Source organism: Oncorhynchus nerka, linkage group LG16, assembly GCF_034236695.1.
Source record: "Oncorhynchus nerka isolate Pitt River linkage group LG16, Oner_Uvic_2.0, whole genome shotgun sequence".
Lineage (NCBI taxonomy): Eukaryota > Metazoa > Chordata > Actinopteri > Salmoniformes > Salmonidae > Oncorhynchus > Oncorhynchus nerka.
The window spans coordinates 22,298,495-22,312,846 of NC_088411.1; the positions used below are offsets into that span (position 1 = coordinate 22,298,495).

The 14,352-nt window shown below is 46.1% G+C and overlaps 1 protein-coding gene across 1 annotated transcript; it reads right to left on the minus strand.

The window, feature by feature from the left end:
* Nucleotides 1-51: 51 nt before the first annotated feature.
* Nucleotides 52-13,890, minus strand: rfng (RFNG O-fucosylpeptide 3-beta-N-acetylglucosaminyltransferase). Its single transcript, XM_029685160.2, has 9 exons — nt 13,288-13,890; nt 11,572-12,212; nt 3,864-3,912; nt 3,546-3,648; nt 2,501-2,654; nt 2,252-2,337; nt 1,924-2,089; nt 1,677-1,762; nt 52-1,429 (listed from the first exon to the last, which is right to left on the minus strand). The coding sequence occupies exons 2-9, from the start codon at nt 12,118-12,120 to the stop codon at nt 1,363-1,365; spliced, it is 1,260 nt and encodes a 419-aa protein (XP_029541020.1). The 5' UTR covers nt 12,121-12,212; nt 13,288-13,890; the 3' UTR covers nt 52-1,362.
* Nucleotides 13,891-14,352: the final 462 nt, after the last annotated feature.

Genomic DNA, 14,352 nt, shown 5'->3' on the forward strand with positions numbered 1-14,352 from the left:
ACATCAGTAAAACACACCTACTTCCAGCTCAAGCTCACACATTACAACGAGTCAACAACACGAATGTAACTTTTAATACACAGAGATATTAAACTTGGGAATTGAGATGAGTGCAAAATGTGTAGTCCTTTTGACAGAGAAATAACATGTATTGGGGGAAACGCAGCAAAGGGGTCTAATGAATGATCTTTAGGATAATGTGCTCACCTTCAAGGAGTCTGTTTTGGTTACTGCAGGGCTGTGTGTATATGTGTGGTGGACTACATTCCTACTGTCACACATACGATGCCTTTCATGCCTTCAATTCATTTTTCATTATGTGCTCTTAAGCATTTCCAAAGTCTAGTTGATTGAAACACAAGGCACTGGTATCATCTTTGGCTCTAAGATATTAAAAGCATTCGGATTGAGTGGTTAAACTATTAGGTTGCACACAAACCTGCACATATGTACACACACCAGTTTGAAACCTCTTCTGGTAAGACATTAACTTCAGGACATGAGGGGCACAAGGGTAGTCTGTGAAGTGAATCCGACGTGCAGCTAACAGTATAGCTTCCTCCACTGTCCCTCTCCCCATACCGGGCTTCGACTAGTGATCCTCTGCTCGCAAACACACGTGACCAACCTCCTTGACAACGTACCAATCGATTGAGCTATACAAAAAGATCCAATTGGATAGCTCCATCTGCGACATTTCAAGCCAGCCTTGGAGTCAGCTTACGGTACATTCTTAACTCCGTTACATTAGCACAAACGTCCCTCACTCATTACTTAAACGGTCTCTCTCTTCCTGTAACACTGATATCAGATAATCATCTCTGATGACTTCTGGTCATGAGCTCTTGTAAGAAAAAACATCAGTCCGGTAAATGTTTAGACCTAAAAGCAAATAATTTAACATTTCACCCTGTTCAGCATCTTAAGGTACCTTTTCAACAGTAATTTAAGTACCTTAACACTCCTTCAAAAAACCCTCGACCACAATACTAAAAGATTAGAGTTTGGGATTTAAAGCAACGAGTGGTGATTCACATCGCCACAGCAACAGCCAGCGACGACAACTTACTGCGATGAGTGGAGGGTACAGTACTGATAAGAGTAGTGGGGCATTTCTTCATCACCCCACCATGACAAAAGTGATCCTCACTCCATTTACCTCCACTTGTCTCCTCTCAAAAGACACACAGACATTTAACCATTTTATCTGAGTGAAGTGGTTCTGTTGGGTTAGCCAGGGTGCCAGTCTGGTTTTGCTTTGGCCAAATTGTCATTTTGCCATGGCAATGATATAGCTAGCATACACAGGGACACCAGTCAATCAGGCTGGTAGGAAGTATTGTAGATATACTTTAGTGGCCATCAATGGTGACCCTTACTAGGACACCAGTCAGTCTCTGGGTAGAGGAGGCAGTGGACAGTCTTAAACCTAGAGAGAGAGAGACGGAGAGATAGAGGGAGGGGAGGAAGAGAGAGGGGGCAGATGGATGAAGAGAGAGGGAGAGATGAGCAATGCCGGGGGTGAGGGAAATGGTAAGACGAAAAAGAGTTGGTGGAGAGAGAGGGGATAACCATTTACATGTCATTCACAATTCAGAGGTTTAGTAAACCAGTGTCATGTAATTGTCTTGTGCATTACTGAATGCTGGGTGGATGTTGGGTTAATGTCTGATTACCGTGAGGGGTCCTCCACCAGGGAGAAGGCTCCTCCAATGCTGACCACATTCCTCCTGTTCTCAAAACCCCCATAGCTCAGAGTGACCTAGACACACACACAAACAATTGGTATCTGTTGTATACATCACAGAAAAAAAGACAAAGTAGGGTGTCTCTTTCTCTTTCACCCACACACTTGTGTGTAGACAATCTCTCTCTCTCTCACAGACAGACCCCCTCCTACACACACAGCCCCCCCACCCCTACCTGTTCCAGCACGGTGTCTGTGGGCAGCCTCTGCAGGTTCTCCAGGTGGGAGTGGAAGAGGTGGGTGTGTGTCAGCGTCACCTCCAGCAGCGCCTCGATGATGTAACCGATAGTGCAGTCGTCAGGGAGACGGATCTTCTCTGCCGTGCTGATGAAGTTCCCCAGACTAGGGAGGAGGAGGACAGGAAAGAATGAAAAAGAAAAGAAAGGGGGGTTAAGATGTGAGGTTGTGAGTGAACTGCTCAAAACAGTTTGGCTTAATAGCTTAACAGCTACAATAATATGTGCAACTGAAGAACATTGAGAGTGTTGAACTGTTCAAACTCACCTAGCCCATGGACTCATCTTGAGGGCCAGACCACGACTGATACAGAACCCTGCACCTCCTGTAGCGAACCAGAACTTCACTGACACCTAGGAGAAGAAAACAAGGGTCAGAGGTCAGGAGTAAGGGAGAGAGAGATAAAGAGAGAGACAGGAAGGGAGGCATAGACAGAACGACCGAGGTGGAAGGGATGGAGCGAGAGAGAAGGATGGTCTGGAGAAAGAGACAGACAAACAGACAGGGTGTACTCACAGATCCATCACTCTTGACCCTCTCGGCAGCCTCTATGGGGTGGTCGAGGCTGGGACGGCCCAGGTAAACATCCTGGGTGTGTTGGAAGGAGGACAGCAGCTTCAGCAGACTGGGTACAATCACATAGTTATCATCATCCATATGGCAGAACCATCTGGGAGAAGGAGGAGAGAGAATAGAAAGGGAGGGGGGAGGACAGAGAGAGATGCAAGTTATTACATTAATACAGTTATTATAAAGTTATTACAAATCAATTGTATTAAGTGTTACTGACGTGTTAAGGTGTTGTTATCATCACGACAATGATGGTGTTCATTGGAATGTATAGCAGCTCATAAAGTATCATATATAGTACATGGGACTGGAACAAATGTGTCTATATTTTCACTGTTTTTATTTAACCTTTAACTAGGCAAGTCAGTTAAGAACAAATTCAAATTTTACAATGACGGCCTACCCCGGCCAAACCCTCCCCTAACTCAGACAATGCTGGGCCAATTGTGCACCACCCCATGGGACTTCCGATCACGTCCGCTTGTGATACAGCCCGGGATCGAAACAGGGTCTGTAGTGACGCCTCTAGCACTGAGATGCAGTGCCGACGGACTGCTGCGCCACTCGGGAGCCAAATAGGCCAGTGTGTTCCTACAATCTGTGCTTGCCAGAGCTACTGTACGTGAAGACATACAGTCCTATCCATCTGTTGACCTCCTTAACTAAACACACAGAATCTAAGACATATGTGTGAGATGTATTCTCAAAATAGGCCTTTCCTTTTCTCACCAGTAAAGAAATATAAAAATGTCTTTACATTAGACAGGCAGTCTTCTGAAACTGAGCGGCTCAGTACTCTTGACAAAGGCAGCATCTTAACCACCAAGCAAGTGGGACTACTTGGCCTCCCTGATCAGGGCAGGAGAACAAACTAACTTCTGAATTGGCTTCTTATTGGCCAAATAATGAAGAACATAATCTATAGTTATGTTCTTAGCATGCAATGTGATGGTGAATAGCAGGAAGTAAGGTAAAGTATGTAAAGACTCACTTCCTCTGCGACTCGATGAACTTGTCGTATTCCACAGACATCTTACAGCACAGGGCCTGCCGCGTGTGTGCTGCTGAACAGTTGGTGTTGACGACATTAGCCCCTGAGAGAAAAGATGAGGATGTTGAGTCTACTTATCGTACTACTGAGACAGTAATGCAAGGGTATCAAATACACATATGCCTGATAACATATTACAAGTCTTTCTAAGAACACCAATCACATTTGATAAATAGTTACATTTAAGAAGGTACAGTGACACAATAATTGCTCTCCTATTTGTACTTCCAGTATCCACCTATTAGAGTGTAGACTGACCTGCTCTCCTCCTCAGCTCCTGATCCTCCCCATCAGTGAATATAAAGGTCTTGAGGAAACAAACAGAGAGAGAGAGATTTGTTAACACTAAGTTTGTTTCCACGTATACACCCCCCTCACACACAAGACAGAGAGAACGAGAGAGAGCAAAAGAGAGAGGAAAGGGAAGAGAGATCAAAAATGTGGCTTGCACAATGAGGCCTCCATGTCCTAGACCTATACTGCTGATTCATGGAGTGAAGCAGTTGGGTAAAACAATAACCAGACTATGCTAACTCAAACAACACTGGGCCCATTCTCCCTGGCACTCAGTCCCCCTCCTCCCCTTTACCCTGCTCGCCTCAACTATGGCATGCTCCCTCTTTCCTTTCCTCCTCTCTCTCCTAATTGTCTGTTACCCCTCCCTTCCTCCTGTCATTTATTCTTTCCCTCCCTCCCTGCTGCGCGCCTGCCTCGTGCCCAGTGGCATGCCTTCACTTTCTATCCCTCTGTCCCCTTTTCATCTTTCTTCCCTCCCTCCCTCATCCCCCCTTCTTTTATCCTCCAGTTGTCTCCTCCCTGCCTCGTGCCCGGTGGCATGCCCTCTCTTTCCTGTGTGCCCTGGGAGATGCTGGGCATCCGTGCCAGGACTGGTGGAAAACTACACAGGACACCACAGGCATGTGACACACACACACACACACACACCGCCACCAGGACGAGCCAGACCATGCCAGGCAAACAAAGACCTTCCCTGATCAAAGAGGGGAGGACCCAGTCACCCTGGCAACTCAGCAGATCCCTGGCCAGCCAGCAGGGCATAAATGGCCTGGAGAGGAGTGTGGTTGCCAGGGCCCGGAGGCAGTGTGGTTGCCGGGGCCCGGAGGCAGTGTGGTTGCCGGGGCCCGGAGGCAGTGTGGTTGCCGGGGCCCGTTGGCTGAAGTTTTAAACAGATTTCTACCGTGTTAAGTCAACCTGCAAGCCTGGGGCTATTCTGGCTCACTGTAGATGGTGTAAATTCTCTGACGGGCTGTTAAAACAACACAAATGCGCAAAAAGTCACACACGAGAAAAGTGATTACATCTTGTTAAAACATTTCAAGATACCCTGGTTCTACTCTCGTTCATTCAAAGTTGCTACACTGTGCAGGAGAAAGCCTCCAATCCCTTCAATCTACAGTACCTTTCTTCCCTCCCTCCCGTAAGTCATTTTACAACAGCTCTATTATGAACACTGTAGAAGGATTCCTAGAATAGTTTCCACATTTGAAATACTCAGAGACTAAAGCTGTGACTCAGTGTGGTTCCATGTCTTCTTTTCTTTCCAGAGAAATCTCTCCACATATATGGAGAGAAGGTTAGCCTCGTGTTCACTCAGCAAGACTAGAGCTAAAGAGAAATGGCTGCTCTGTGTTCTCACGGACTCCCCTCATAGGGTTTTAACAGGTCCAAATAAACCCAGCAGGCATCCTTTAAACTCCACTCCAGGTATATGTTGCCCATAGTCACAGACCTAGGATCAGCCCACCATTATTCTGAACCTTAACCACTAGTGAGGAAAACACAAAACTGACCTTAGATCAGTGTCTTGGAATTAGGAGCAACTTCACACTACTCCATAAACCTCACATGAGCCAGAATGTCTGTTGAAATCCCATTCTATTTGACCCCATACACCAATCAGACTGTCTGTCTGACTGCCTGTCTGTAGATCCCACTACTCTTTAAACCCTCTTGATTTCCAAACAGTAAAACAACTGATGAGCCTGACACATCCATATGATCTATAAATGAGTGGAACTACCCAGCTGCTGCTCTTAACTGAGGCTCATAACATTTTCCTTAGAGTGGCTCAACCTAGGCCGTCATTTTAAATAAGAATCTGTTCTTAACTGACTTGCCTAGTTAAATAAATAAAACATGTTTTGTTAAATTGTTGACCTAAAAGACTGAGAACTAGGCCAATGCCCTATACCGGTCTGAGCCAATGGTCAGAACAGTAGCGGTGGTCACACTTGTTCTTTTAGTGAATAGTTGTGCAGGTGGCCATTAGAAAGTAGACACACAGTGGAACGGTGGCACAATGCGGTCTTTGAACACTCCTCTCCTGGTCTGTGTCCCAAATTGCACCCCATTTCCTATATAGTGCACTTTGACCAGGACCTGTAGTGCATTACAAAGAGAATAGGGTGCCATTTGGGATGCACCCCTGGAGCTGCCTGGGAGATAGGGTATTTTTATGTCAACACAAATGGAGCTGTGACGTTAGTTACTAAGCAAATTGGGCCAGTGTGTTTGGTCCTGTTAATGTGCAGCTGAACACTGGAACTCTTTGTCTTGAAGGGCCTCACTGCTGATCTGTTTTATAGGCCCAGAACAGACCCAGGATATGAACCAGTCACCCTATTCCCTATATCCCCCATAATCAACTGGCGAACAACAGTCCAGACTCAGAATGGGGTCGAGCTTTGACCCCTGGTATCATTTAAACACAAGTAAGACATGGGAAAATGTGTAGAATTGCAGAAAATTTGCTTTATAACAGCAAAAACAATTCTCTGCCCAATGCAAAATGTGTAGAATTACAGAAAATTAGCTTTAAAACAGCAAAAACAATTCTCTGCCCAATGCAAAATGTGTAGAATTGCAAGAAACATGTTCTCTCCACCAGCAAGAGTTGTGTGAACAGTTTGGGGTTGCGAGGTGGGGGTTTGTTACTACACCGATAAATGACTATATCCATCCAGACCTTTGCCACCTAGGAAATGTGTGTGACCGGACATTCTAAAATAGTACTTGTGAAATAAGCATAAGTGTGAAAGTATGTTAATACGTGATGTATGTTGGCTATGGAAAAAAAGAGTATGAAGTAGCCTACCCCTTCACTCACACAGCCTACCCCTTCACTCACACAGCCTACCCCTTCACTCACACAGCCTACCCCTTCACTCACACAGCCTACCCCTTCAATTCAACGCTACACACCATTTAACACATGGGTATCTTTCTATAATATACTAGGTTATGGTTCTACCCTATGACACAGTTCTCACCAGCTGTGCTATTTTGCCTGTTGATCTATAATAAATTCTACAGCCTCCAGTTGATTACTGGAGTCAGGTGTGTTAGCTGAGGCTGGGGCAAAATCAGGCCCCCAAGGACTGGAGTCGCCCATCCCGGTTCTACAGCCTCCCATAGATCCCTGCGTGGAGAATTTTGATCTATATTCTACAGCCTCCCATAGATCCTTGTGTGGGGAATGTTGATCTATATTCTACAGCCTCCCATACAGGCCTCTGTGTTTGGAGAAGGATAACACCAGAGAATTCTCCCCACTTCCCCCTCCCTCTGACTTATCCCCTAAACACATCTCTCATTCCTCCTGTGGTGGTAGACCCTGGGCCCCCAGAGGGAGGAAGTTCCTGGGCAACCAGAGACTACAGGAGAGCAGGAGACATGTGCAGGAGGAACACACTGCTGTGTTTGCTCTCTCTCTGGAATCTCTGTCCCCCACCCCCTTTCTTCCCAGTTCAACCAGCCTTGCTCCCACAGATTCCTCCTGCCCTCCAGCCTTCTAAATGGTGGGTGGTGGGGGTGGGCAGAGATTCCTGCACAGAGAGAGCAAACACAGCAGTGTGTTCCTCCTGCACACATCTCCTGCTCTCCTCTAGTCTCTGGTTGCCCAGGAACTTCTTCCCTCTGGTGGCCCAGGGTCTACAACCACATACAGGCCTGCGCAGAACACTTCCCCACGCTGCACAGGGCATGCCTTTCCACCCTTCCTGCACACACACGCCGTCATGTGCTTAACCATTCCATGTCCCCTGGCCACCATGGGTACATACCCACCCACACACACTACACCCAGCAAGACACTGTTCTGTAGAGCATCGGTTCTCTCCTTCTGTACCATCACTACAACTCCTTAAATTCTATCAGCATATCGATTGTGCTACCAGGGCTGGTAAAACCCTGGATCATTGTTATTCTAACTTCCGCGACGCATATAAGGCCCTTCCCCGCCCTCCGTTCAGAAAAGCTGACCACGACTCCATATTGTTGCTTCCAGCCTATAGATAGAAACTAAAATAGGAAGCTCCTGCGCTCAGGTCTGTTCAACGCTGGTCCGACCAATCTGATTCCACGCTTCAAGATTGCTTCGATCACGTGGATTGGGAAATGTTCCGCGTTGCATTAAACAACAACATTGACGAATATGCTGATTCGGTGAGCGAGTTCATTAGCAAGTGCATTGGCGATGTCGTACCCACAGCAACTATTAAAACATTCCCAAACCAGAAACCGTGGATTGATGGCAGCATTTGCGTGAAACTGAAAGCGCGAACCACTGCTTTTAACCAGGGCAAGGTGACCGGAAACATGACCGAATACAAACAGTGTAGCTATTCCCTCCGCAAGGCAATCAAACAAGCTAAGCGTCAGTATAGAGACAAAGTAGAGTCACAATTCAGACACAAGAGGTATGTGGCAGGGTCTACAGTCATTCACGGATTACAAAAAGAAAATCAGTTCCGTCGCGGACCAGGATGTCTTGCTCCCAGACAGACTAAATAACTTCTTTGCTCGCTTTGAGGACAATACAGTGCCACTGACACGGCCAACTACCAAAACCTGCGGACTCTCCTTCACTGCAGCCGACGTGAGTAAAACATTTAAACGTGTTAACTCTCTCAAGGCTGCAGGCCCAGACAGCATCCCCAGCCGCGTCCTCAGAGCATGCGCAGACCAGCTGGCTGGTGTGTTTACAGACATATTCAATCAATCCTTCCCACATGATTCAAGAGTGCCACCATTGTTCCTGTTCCCAAGAAAGCCAAGGTAACTGAGCTAAACGACTACCGCCCCGTAGCACTCACTTCCGTCATCATGAAGTGCTTTGAGAGACTAGTCAAGGACCACCCTACCTGACACCCTAGACCCACTCAAATTTGCTTACCGCCCCAATAGGTCCACAGACGACGCAATCGCAACCACACTGCACACTGCCCTAACCCATCTTGACAAGAGGAATATCTATGTGAGAATGCTGTTCATCGACTACAGCTCAGCATTTAACACCATAGTACCATAGACCCTGGGTCTCGACCCCGCCCTGTGCAACTGGGTACTGGTCTTCCTGACGGGCCGGCCCCAGGTGGTGAGGGTAGGTAACATCTCCACCCCGCTGATGCTCAACACTGGGACCCCACAAGGGTGTGTTCTGAGCCCTCTCCTGTACTCCCTGTTCACTCACGACTGCGTGGCCATGCACGCTTCCAACTCAATCATCAAGTTTGCAGACGACACTACAGTAGGCTTGATTACCAACAACGACGAGACGGCCTACAGGGAGGAGGGGAGGGCCCTCGGAGTGTGGTGTCAGGAAAATAACCTCACACTCAACAAAACAAAGGAGATGATCGTGGACTTCAGGAAACAGCAGAGAGAGCACCCCCCTATCCACATCGACGGGACAGTAGTGGAGAGGGTAGAAAGTTAAGTTCCTCGGCGTACACATCACAGACAAACTGAAATGGTCCTCCCACACAGACAGTGTGGTGATGAAGGCACAACAGCGCCTCTTCAACCTCAGGAGGCTGAAGAAATTCGGCTTGTCACCAAAAGCACTCAAACTTTTACAGATGCACAATCGAGAGCATCCTGTCGGGCTGTATCACCACCTGGTACGGCAACTGCTCCGACCACAACCGTAAGGCTCTCCAGAGGGTAGTGAGGTCTGCACAACGCATCACCGGGGGCAAACTCACTGCCCTCCAGGACCCCTACACCACCCGATGTCACAGGAAGGCCATAAAGATCATCAAGGACAACAACCACCCGAGCCACTGCCTGTTCACCCCGCTATCATCCAGAAGGCGAGGTCAGTACAGGTGCATCAAAGCAGGGACCGAGAGACTGAAGAACAGCTTCAATCTCAAGGCCATCAGACTGTTAAACAGCCACCACTAACATTGAGTGGCTGCTGCCATACATGTAAAAAATGTATCACTAGCCACTTTAAACAATGCCACTTAATATAATGTTTACATAGCCTACATTACACATCTCATATGTATATATTGTACTCGATACCATCTACTGCATCTTGCTTATGCCGTTCTGTACCATCACTCATTCCTATAGCTTTATGTATATATTCTTCATCCTTTTACACTTGTGTGTATAAGGTAGCTGTTGTGAAATTGTTAGGTTAGATTACTCGTTGGTTATTACTGCATTGTCGGAACTAGAAGCACAAGCATTTCGCTACACTCGCATTAACATCTGCTATGTATGTGACAAATCAAATTTGATTTGACTATCTACCCCAGCATCTGTCTCATTATGGTCTTGTATATATAGATCACGGAATCCCAGCCAGAGATACAGGTAACTCAAACTTAAGCATAAACCATGCACTGATGGGACAATACGTTAGGATTGGGCCATAGTAGCTGAGGTTATGAGGGGTGGAGAACACATGGACTTCTCATCTCAGAGAATCTGCTTCAGTTTTACTTTATGGCTCCACTGAACATCAACCATTGCTTTAGTGGAGGATTCTAACCGTGCAGATGAGGAAACACCCAATATCACACCAAACAACCACAAGACCAACAGAGATTGGCAGAAGAGCCAATAAGATGGCTTGGCATCAATTCATCAAGATGAGTTACGCATGTGGTTTGTTAGAATCGTTATAGAACCCGATCCAAGCAGTCAATTGATTCCAACTGGCCTTTATGCTCTTGACGCACATCTCGTCATTCTGAACCACAGGAGCTGATACTCTTGCCAAAGGGGGAGAAGTTGTTTATTTAATGGTTGAGATGTTTTTCTGAGATGAGTTCCAAGTGCTTGAGCTCTGTGCTGACAGGGAGTGAACTGGGTATCTGCAATGCCCCAGATGTCTCTACTTTTGTAATAGCAATAGGAAACCCAGATGTGGGCCAGCATGGGGGCATGAATCTGCAGTGTTGGCTACAACAAAAAAAGTTGTTGTATTGGATAAGTGCAGTGAAACGTGTTGTTTTAAAGGGTCAGCCATAGTAGCATGACATCCCTTGAGCAAATTAAGTTTAAATGCCTTGCTCAAGTGCATGTCGACAGATTTTTTTACCTTGTCGGCTGGGGTATTCAAACCAGCAACCTCTTGGTTGCTGGCCCAACGCTGTTGGGCTACCCAACGCTGTTAAGCTACCTGCTGCCCTATGGCTAAAACCATCCCTATGAGCACATGAAGACATTGGAAAGATGTTGAAATTAAATATTTTCAAAATCTTGTGTTCACTGGGATAGAATCTTAAACCAGAATTTGCCATAGCAGCACATTTCCTCCACTTCCATGTTCTATATGATAATCAAACCCTTGTTGAAGGAGTACAGTCAACTCTTAAGAGAAATGGACCTGCAGTGTAGTTGCAGTGACATGCAGCCCATGGCGCTAGAAATTATGTTCACTCTTTACTGTTACTACAGCTGCTTGGAGAACAGAGAAAGGGGAAGGAGTCATTGTGTACTCTAGAAACATGCCCTGTCTGGAGGTCTTGCTAACAGTACAAGACAAATGAGATGATCTACCCTGTCGACAAAACATAACCTGGGGGGGGTTGTGTTTGTATTGACATAACAAATACCCTTATCCAGGGCCATAGGCTGCATCTGAACCACTGCCAAGTTCAGACTTGAGTGTGTGTGTGTGTGTGTGTGTGTGTGTGTTCCTCCCTACCTGTTCTTTGGCTTTGGACACCCAGGTCTGGAACAGTAAATCCAGTCTGGACTTGTGGTACTTCCTGGTGGTCTTCACCGCTATGAAAATGTCTTTCAGCTCTAGAGGGGTCCTGGACCGAGACCCTCCAGCCCCCACCACAACTCCAGCTCTGTGGGGGAAGTCCTCCTTCGGCCCTGTCTGAGAGTCTGTATGCTTCCCATTGCCCTGGGTGTCACCTCGACCAGCTGTATACACCCAGTCCCCATCCCCAGTCCTCTTGGTCTCTCTGGGTGTGCCCTGCCCTATAGATCCACCATCAATCCCATAATTTCCCACTGTCACTTTCCCCACATCTGCCTGGAGAGGGACAACCAGACCTCCAGGGTGCTGGGGGATTTTGCTGGCACCTGTGCCCGCCCGGGCAGGCTTGGTGTGGGCCCGGGGCTGAGGCAGGTCCCCCTGATGCTGTGAGGGCTGGAGGGCAGGGATGAGGAGCAGCAGGAGGGCACAGAGGGCCAGGGAGAACAGAAAGCAGAACTTGCTGACACCCATCGAGGAGACATGCATCCTGATTGGCCGCTGGAGGGGCCTTTCAGCCCCCGGCGCCAGCTTTGCTTCCCACTCCACCGCGTCCCATCTTTATGACATCACACAGGAACCTGAAGAGACATCACCACCACCCCGCATAATAAGATGACAGTGACACACTTGAAAACCTAATCTGAGTGTATGGATACTGGCTCCTGCATGGGTTTACTCTACCCTGGGTGCCAGACAGACTAGTTCGTTTCTGCATCTTGGCCAGGTCACAATTGTAAATGAGAACTTGTTCTCAACTTGCCTACCTGGTTAAATAAAGGTGAAAAAAAAAAAAAAAAAAAAAGGGAAAATAAAAATAAATAAAAGGGACAAGATTTCACTGTACAACTCTATATACATTCTGATTGAGTCCCTCTTAAATGGCAGACACTATTTCTTCTCAGTCTGACCACTAACTAAAACAGGCCTGTAAAGTCTGGAAGTTCTCCTCTTGGCACATTGTCACTCATGCCCTTCCATTTGCCAGTCAGTTTATACAGGTCACATTTAATTGACAGACTTACCTTCAGTGTGTGAGCAATTTCCTGTTTGCTGCTATTTTCAGAGGCAATGATACCTCAACCAGTAGCAGATGTCAGTTGTAGGAAGCAGAGGGATGTAATCAAACCCTTTTTTCTTTACTAAAATTAGCCCCCTTAGTAAAATATGAGCTCTCAGAACAGATATGTGGATATAGCATGAAGGATAGTATGGTTTATGAAGGAGTTATACATCATTTACAGGGGGAAATAAATAAATAAACATAATGCATAACATTTCATATTTTGGTGCCTGGTTTGGGATTATGCAAATCTGGTAGATGCAAATCTGCCAGATTGGGTCACTGCCAATAGAAACAGGTCTGACTGCTGTGGGCTCGGTCATTTAACTGTAGAGTTCACAACAAATGTATGAAAACAACAACGTGATTAACCAACATTATTGGGTCTTATAAAGGTAACTTTAAAGTTTACGGGGATGTTTAGGAGTTGTTCCGTGTGCATGTCGTGCACATACGGGTCTATAGGCTGTCCTACGGTAAACAAAAGAAAGGCAAGAGTGTTCAGTCAATAATTTTTTTTCTATGAAAACCCCGGTTTATGACGAATTACTTAAAACACTTATTCTGTGATCACGAAAATGCCTTATACTTACATGGAAACAAAATAAATCACGTATTTAATCCGATGTGCCTCCTCCCAAATGCAGCAACAAAACACCAGGGGAACTGGTCACCAAAAATGAATTAAGTGAACAGAATCTGATCAAAGAAAATGAAAATACAATACAGGGTTTCCAGACGCTTTTATACTCAACGATCTTCTCTTTTTTTGTCTCCTCGTCTTGACTATGATTTGATTGGGCTCAGATTTTAACCATCAGCAGCCCGCTTTCTCTATTCGACCGCGATTAAGAAGCCTAGCTGTGTGCACTCATCCAGTCAAGTGCAAGCGAGTCAAACAACGTCATTGGTTTCTATTGCGATTATAAACGACCTGTTTCTCGGATTCTTCTCAAATCACCTACTGTGTGATTCTCGCTCCAAACGCAAATCCTCTGAAACTGAGCGCCCTCTGGTTGATGCTGACCTGTCCTTGCAAATTAAATGTCCCTGTAGTGTAGTAGGCTACAGCTGTTGGGGTCGCCACTATGTTGCTATTTTCGCTCTGGATGTCGTAGGCTCTCGTAGCCTATTTTGTGCTGACAATGGAAAAAGTTGTCAGACAAAACAACTCGCGGCAAAATCCCTCCCGTAGGTTTAGCCAACTAGTGTTACAAAGTAATTAAAAAAAACACGTTTTCAGCTCAAGGGTGACCTCAAATAAATTGTTAGAATTTACAATTTGAGTAATTCATTTTTAATATCTGAACTAATATCTGAACTAGTTGTATCTTAATACAAATTACCATCAGTTTGCAACTGTTTTTTTGTTGATAGAAATATTCCACGTTCAAAACAACTGGGAACTCGGGAATCTCTGATGACTTTAGTGCGTTGAAACAACTGGGAACTCGGAAACAAACGATCTCCCATTGGTAAAAATCGCTCTGGGAATACCGGGCCTCTTTCTATTAATTCCGAATTTTCAACCTGAAACACGTCAATGTTTGACCTCGTATTTTTCCGAGTTCGACGTTGATTTGAACGCTGCAATAACACTGCCTCGGACACATCTGGAGCAGCGCTGACGTCATTACGTAAAGAGCCCTGTGAACCCA

Excerpts from the sequence above, each read along its gene's own strand:
- rfng (XM_029685160.2), bottom strand. The coding sequence starts at position 12,120 with ATGCATGTCTCCTCGATGGGTGTCAGCAAGTTCTGCTTTCTGTTCTCC. Across the intron at positions 2,338-2,500 it reads GGGTCAAGAGTGATGGATCT|GTGTCAGTGAAGTTCTGGTT; the intron begins GTGAGTACACCC and ends TTCTTCTCCTAG. Across the intron at positions 1,763-1,923 it reads CAGACACCGTGCTGGAACAG|GTCACTCTGAGCTATGGGGG; the intron begins GTAGGGGTGGGG and ends GTGTGTGTCTAG.